The following is a 7230-nucleotide window of genomic DNA, read 5'->3' as shown; positions in this document are numbered from 1 at the left end:
CCACCACAGCTTGTCCACTAGATGACGATAGAGATACATGTAAGCTGATCTCACTGCAGCTTGCTGTCTGTCCTTCAGTCCTATACGTTAGGTTGATGATTATTTTGTGCCTTAAGGAACTCAGGCGAGAAATAAGAGAGATCTCGAGGACAGCTCATGATTGTCACAAATATCTCGACGCAATCCTCTTATTTATCAGCATTGCTCTGATTTGTACAGGAGATGTGAATTGAGTGTGTTTGCACATTCGTTTTGAAATTTAAAGTTCTAAAAGTAAAACAAACCATGTCGGTTCAAAGCAGAAAGTTGTCAGTTTGTTCTTTTCCAACAGGTGGCGACTGAGACCAACTTTCCCCCTCTGTAGAGCCCAGAGTTTGAGGAAGATGCATAAAACACTTTGCTTTGGGTTTTCACTATATGTTGATTGATGCAGGAACTGAGCTGGATCTTTGTTTTTTCATTAACTCATAACATATAAAACAAAGTGTTTCTTGTGTGTATCTGAGATGTGTCACCCAGCATTCCAGCATGCTGTTTGAACATAGGAAGATACACAATAAGGTTTATTTTCCAGGCTGCCACTCAAACATGTAATCAAGTCCTATAGTTAAATATGTTTCATGGTTATCATTCATCTACAGACCTGGATGGAGTCCACATAAAGCTGAGCTGCTTTGAATTTGAGATTTTATGTTTCTCCACCAATCATGGGGCAGCTTACAGGTTAGGCTGTGGACATGGACATTAATAGCCTACTCTGTTGCAGGTAAATGAGGCGAGAAGAAGGCAAGTTCATGAAAAAGTCAAGCCTTGTTCCATTACTCTGTAACATAAGCAGGAATGTAACCCCTCTGCACTATTGTTATCTGCACTTGAATGAAACAGTTTTTCATTGTCTCTTAAGTGACCAGATACAGTTTTGGAAAAATCACAAAATTCCTTTATTGATTATTTTGAGTGTTAATAACATCTGTGAGACCACAAGAAAACATGACAACTACACACGACTACAACATTACGACTATAATAATATATTTATAAAAAAACAAGTTTAGAACAGCACTTACCTTTGCCTTTGCTTTACCTTCTTCTTGGCTCAGTAAAGTTCAACTTTTTTTGTTGAAGGAAAAATTCTATTGTGCGATAAAATAACTGCTGGCCCACATGATTGAATGGGTGATTAAGAGACACTGTGTCACTCTATTAAAAGCCATGTCCTAATAAACAGAGCTATTACTTCTCTGAGCTCAGTAACCATGTGAGGAAAGAGCCCTTTCAGCCCAGGCACAGAAAATCCTCTGTTTCCTAATAATAATGGCTGTATTGCTCTAACTTTAATTGAACAGTCATCATATGGAAAAACAAATATTGTTTTTGGTTTCCCACTAGCCTCGTTTTGGCTTTTAGGCACACTGGGGCTCTGAACGTGAGCCTAGACCATACAGTGGTTTTCTCGGCTGGAATCGACCATTGTAAGTGCTTTCCTGTGACCGTGATTGCGGTTGACATGGGGTTTGGTGTCTAATAGCATACTGTGGGTCCAGCCTGTAGACGGGATATAGTAAGGAAATGAGAAGAAAAAATGGGCTCATTACAGCTGGAGCAGCATACTTTGAAGCTACAGCATCTATTAATGTAAACATGATTTATAATAAGGCTAATCATAGTCACCAGATGGAAGTGACTCATTTGTAGTTAACATTTTTACTTTTTCAGAATGAATAGAGCTAAATCAAACATCTGTCTCCCTCCTTCCAGATTCAGTTTTTTCAGGGCTGCATGCTGCTTCTCACCATTCAAGTAAAGCTTAGTTTGACTATTGTCATATAAGTGATCACATGTGTAATGATGGAGTTTCAGATGTCCAAAATCACTATCTGTTTTCTTAATCAGCACCAAAAAGCCAAATTTAATCTATTTAATTGACAAAGCAGTGCAGCAAGAGGAGCAGCACAGCTCAGTTGAGAGATAACAGCGAACTGCTCTCCAAAGACTTACAGCAATGTAAGGGTTCAATCTTCCCCCCCAACACACAAGTGGTTTACGAAATGTTTCTGTCTTTCGAGACAGTTACTGGCTAGTTGTGGGAAACTTCAAAGAATTCTGTTGTTGCAAACAGATGTGGTGCTCCGTGCCAATTTCTCCAGGCTTGAGGCAGATCAACCACAAGAGTAATGGGTTAATAATCAAACAGTTCCCTCTATCATTTCACTGTCAGTTTGACACACTGTTAAGGCAACATAACAAAAAAAAAACTAAAGTGGCTGACATCATCCGTCTGTTGAGGAGAAAATGAAATGTTAGGGACACATGGGTGGAAAAAAGGGGAAGTGCACCATGTTTTTAAGTCGGAGTAGCTGAAGTCCTAATAGGTGCGTGCCTGCCTCCTCCATCAACCATTAATCCACAGTGGCCACATCAGTCGCATTATTTGCTGGGCAGCAGACATCTGAGCCTTTGGTGTGGGGGTAATAATGCACTCAAGAGGCCTTAGGGGAATTTTGACTATCTCTGAATGGAACCTTCCTGCTTTTGCACTGATCTATTTTGGAACAGTGGTCTCCTTTTAGGTTTGTTTTGACAGTAAAATTCACTGTAACGTCCAAGAATAACACAAACGGTGTGAAACAATAACATTCCGTCAGGAGCAGTGGATTAAATTACTTTTTATTCTAACTTATAGAGGGCTACTTTTTTCATAATTTAAACAATACAAATGTACAAAACACAACTAAACTATAGTAACACACAACCTAGCAACCATGACAAATTCATTTTAACTGAGTTTCACATTAAAAATAGAAAAATATTTCTGGTTTCATTATAACATTCTTGATGTGTTATGAGGAGGGGTGGGGGTGTAAATGAATTCCAGATGCTCTCTACAATTCATCGGCTATTTCACTTTTAAGATGTAAAGAGCAAGCATGTACAATTAACTTCCTGAATTGCAAACAAATTATTGTATGTACAATGTGCCGTGTAATTGGCTTAAACAGCTGTACGCAGTGTGTAAAAAATGCTTTGTAATCTCTTCCATGTGTATGCTGCAGTGAAAGCTGCCTGCTGATACATTATTAAAGTCTTTTGCCTATAGTCTTTGTATTCAAAGAAAACATGAACACAAACTCACTGTGAGCTGCTTGAAAAACAAAGGAAAACATCCCTTAAATGCTCCAGTCCATGAAATCCTTGATATAATTTCAAAGGCAGAATAAAAAAACTGACATGTGGAGCTCTGACTTTACATGTGTGACTCTGTTCTTCCTGCTAACACGGATGCCAGACAATGTGTCTCTTCAAGTCTGCTGCCGCAGGACAGAAGAGATGGAAGTGATTTCTCTAAAGCCTATGTTCCTGAAGCAATGACAGCAGCCAAAGTGTTTCTCAGTATCAGGAAACCACTTTACAGAGGTATGGTACTGTCTCCATTAGTCCTGTTTTCTGTTTCTCTCCACGTCTGTCCTGGTTTTGTGCACTGTCGACCTCATCCACTTTCTATCTGCAGGAGCAGGACTGGACGGACATGTTGGGGTAAACCTTGAGCACCAACATCCTGGATTCATCCTGGTAGAGCACAGCCAGAGGACTCATAGTTTCAGGGACACAGCATGGCTCAGGAACCCCAGGAATGATCCCGACGGCTCGGACTATGCTCTGGATAGTGGCATGGTTAGACGGCCTTGCCAGCTGGGAGTGGAGAAGAAAATCCGTAAATACACACACACACAACTTGATAATGGCATTTTGGTGGCAAATGAGACTTTAAAGAATGACTTGTTGGTGGTCGTACCTTGGGCATGGGGAATCCACATGTGCCGGCACAGTAGTAAGCATCAAAGGCCTTTGGTGCTATGACCCACTCACTCCAGCCAATGTCTGCAAAATCCACTCTGAGGTTCCTCCTGGAGCAGCCTCTGTGCTGGTTGTCACCCCACTGCCGCCTTCTGGCCTTACGCATCGTTTGTTCATCAAAGCTTAGAACGGGTGACTGAGTGTTAGCGCCCCCTCTCTGCTTCTTTCCCTCATTTTTCTGCTCATGCTTTCTCCTGTCTGTGGCAGTGCGACTATCTTTGACTTTTTTTACAGTTGTATCCGCAGCGTTGATCTCCTCTGATGTTCTTTCTTCTTCTGTAAGAACTTCAGATTCATGTGCTTTTCTACTCTGCTCCACTTCTCTTCTTTCTTCCTCCTGGCTCTTTTTCTTCTTTTCCTTCCTTCCTGATTTAGGTTTGAGCGCAAGGTACCAAGTGCTCTCCCACAGGTCGTCTTTCCTATATCCATCAGGCCTGTAGTCAACTTCAGGCAGCTCATTGTTCTGGATGGGGTCAGGGAGCAGAGTTGCTTCCCTTCTCACGCGTTCTTTCAACTCTGGTGAGGCGTTGGGTCTGTGCAGGAGCTGAGAACCCTGAAACGTCTCTCCTCTCTCGCTGAACGGGTCATATCTCTGAAGGCTTGTAGCCACGCTGTTGGGTTCTGCCAAGGCTTTGTCATCAGTATACAGTAACAGGTAGGGCATGTTGCCAGCAGAGAGCCTCTCCTGCACTCTCTTCTGGTACTGCTGCCCTAAGTCCAATTCAACCGACACCAGCAGATGACCCTTGTCCCGTGCCTCCTTTATGACCTGGGTCACATCTTTCATCTGCCACACCCCTCTTCTGTGGGGGTGGAAGGTCATGTTGCCTAGAAATGACCCCATTGACCTAGATCTGACCTCTGACCCAGAGGAGACAGAGCGAAGGAGCAACCTGATGGACGGAGAAGGGTGGCTGGCTGAGGGACGACAGGATGGGCTCTTGAGAAGTTTACAGAACCACGGTTTTTGATGTGACTGCCTATCAAGCAGGAAGTGGAATGTGGCAGAAAGGATGACCTCTGAGTCCTGAAGGGATGTAAGGTTCAGTCGGTACATCATTCTGGGGTCAGCAGGGTCTGCAAAGACAAATAATCCAGGAGTCAGTGCTGGTCAGGCAGGTGAAAAACACCACAGAAAACTGAGGAGTTTTCTTCTTTTAAATTTCAGAATTTATTTTCACAGGAAGGTTCAAGCTGTGCAGTGTTGTATCTCACCAGGAATTCTGTGTTGTTGTTTTAAAAGCATGAATTAGTCAAAATTAGGCTGATCTGGGTGTTCTTTGGGGCAAAATATTTGCTGTGATTAGAAGATATTTCCAGTGTAGGCAAAGGCAACAGGAACTGACCCTTGTTTGAACCTGGCTTTTTACCAGTAATGTTAGATAATAACATCTATCACAAAATGACCGAAAAGGAAATGAACAATAATAATGTTCATCAAATGCACTCATCCGTGGTTAATATATTAAACACCTCTCCTCATGCTGTGTTACATGGCTGGATTCCTGCCTTCGGACTTCAGTAGGTGCCCTTAAGAGGAACCAGACTGCAGGGATCTGCCTGGCAGTGATGGAGTGGAGGGGGGACTGAGCAGCAGAGCTACATATTCATGATGAACATTAACTTCAACAGCAGAGTTATTGTTCATTGTATAGGAGTTCAGCGGAAGCATGGACTGACTCAAGAGATATACATTACCTTGGATTCAGCCTGCATATGGAAATGCTTACCTCAGTTTCTCTTAAAGCGTCTCCTTAAGCTTAATACAGCCAGCACTGTCTACCCAGACACCAAGACACGATCAACTGTTTTAACAGGTCTTACATTGTTGTGAAAACTCTCTTACATCCCTCCTTGGATTACACCAAGCCTGTGCAGTAAAAATACACACGTGTTATGATATGCTATCTGAGAGCTGTGAGGATATAAATGTCTGTGAGTTGTGTTTATAAAACAGCGTCAGACAGAGAGGAACGACTGTGCGTTAAGCCCCTTGACTCCAGGACGTGGAGTCACTCCCGTCCTGTAGGGACAACAGGAACACAGGAGACGCGACAGTGACCCTCTGCAGCGCCGCTGAGGTTTCGCTGTATACCGACTTTTTTTTTTTTACTAGGCACTGCTTTGCTCGAAGGGAATCGCACGCATTCTTGCGCGTCTGTTTGAAGAAACTGATCAGACCCATGCGCACAATGGGCACAGCTGCCACCACAAGCACAGTGTGCCCACAGCGTCACAAAATCATTTAAATGCATTCTCAGACTGTTCCAAAACAAACCTACCTATTTAGAGCGTCTGGCCGAGCCATGCAGCCCCACTGAGTGCGCGCACTTTTAATAACACATGGAGAGGATCAAGGAAACATTTTTGTCTTTTGCTGCGGATTAACAGTGCACCAGTGGCACACAAAGCTATTTTTGTGTTTGGTTCCATTATTAACTCTAAGCTGACGCATTAGAGGTACCTATCTGTTACGTTAACACACCTTGGCTGGCTCTGAAACTCCTGACAGTGTTGCCTTCTTTGAGGCGGTTTTCCTTGTTGTATTTGACGTACAGTCTGGACATGTGCTGGAAGACCACATCCTGATCCAGGTCATCTGAGAAAGGATCCGACTGGGGGAAACCGCTGTCCTCGGTTACTGTCCTGACCGATGTGGCGCCCAGGAGACAGTTTAACATCAGTAGAAACAGGTGCGACGAATTCATACTTTAACTTAAATCCTGAAATTGATATAAAATAAAAATCCAAAAGGCAAACTGTGCAACCCGAAAAAATCCAAAGACGCGCAAAACAATCCAGATTAGAAAATATCTGTGCGCAAATGTTCCACCTCCACCTCTCTTCTCACTGCCTTCCTCGTGCGCCTTCTCCCTCCTCTCTGTCAGACGGTGTGGGACCTGGATGCTGAAGTCCGGGCAACAGTTGGAGCTGCTACTTTTACACTTGCGTCTGTATGACCGCCAGAAGGGGGGGGGGGGGGGGGGGTTCTACTGGAGCTGTGAGAGGCGTTGACGTATACTCCTGTCAGCCAACGAGGTCTCTGCAGAGCGCACAGCCATAAGTGGAGGTCATGATGCTGACCCCTGTCTCTCTCTGATGATGATGATATCTTCCTGTTGTTATGCATTGGTGGAATAATAACACTGATCCGGGTTCTTTGGCGCAGTGGACTTGTTCTCATTTGTTTAGCATTGGTCAGACAAAGCCTCCCTTGAAACTCAACAAACTTTTTTCTGTCCAGACTCAGTAATTCCACCTCACAATTTCCAGCTCACCACATTATTTCCAGTAAATGCGTCTGACATGCTCTCAGTCACACATAATTAGCATAGAAACACCTACAATAATAGTCTGACCAACCACCCAAGGGCT

The 7230-nt window shown here is 43.5% G+C and overlaps 1 protein-coding gene across 1 annotated transcript; it reads right to left on the bottom strand.

Annotated features, from left to right (window-relative positions):
- Positions 1 to 2650: 2650 nt before the first annotated feature.
- On the bottom strand, positions 2651 to 6785 carry gdf10a (growth differentiation factor 10a). The gene is made up of 3 exons (XM_028423358.1): positions 6341 to 6785; positions 3794 to 4932; positions 2651 to 3690 (listed from the first exon to the last, which is right to left on the bottom strand). The coding sequence occupies exons 1-3, from the start codon at positions 6561 to 6563 to the stop codon at positions 3499 to 3501; spliced, it is 1554 nt and encodes a 517-aa protein (XP_028279159.1). The 5' UTR covers positions 6564 to 6785; the 3' UTR covers positions 2651 to 3498.
- Positions 6786 to 7230: the final 445 nt, after the last annotated feature.

The sequence above is a fragment of the Parambassis ranga genome, chromosome 15, assembly GCF_900634625.1.
Source record: "Parambassis ranga chromosome 15, fParRan2.1, whole genome shotgun sequence".
Lineage (NCBI taxonomy): Eukaryota > Metazoa > Chordata > Actinopteri > Ambassidae > Parambassis > Parambassis ranga.
This window is presented reverse-complemented; position numbering and strand designations above follow the sequence as displayed.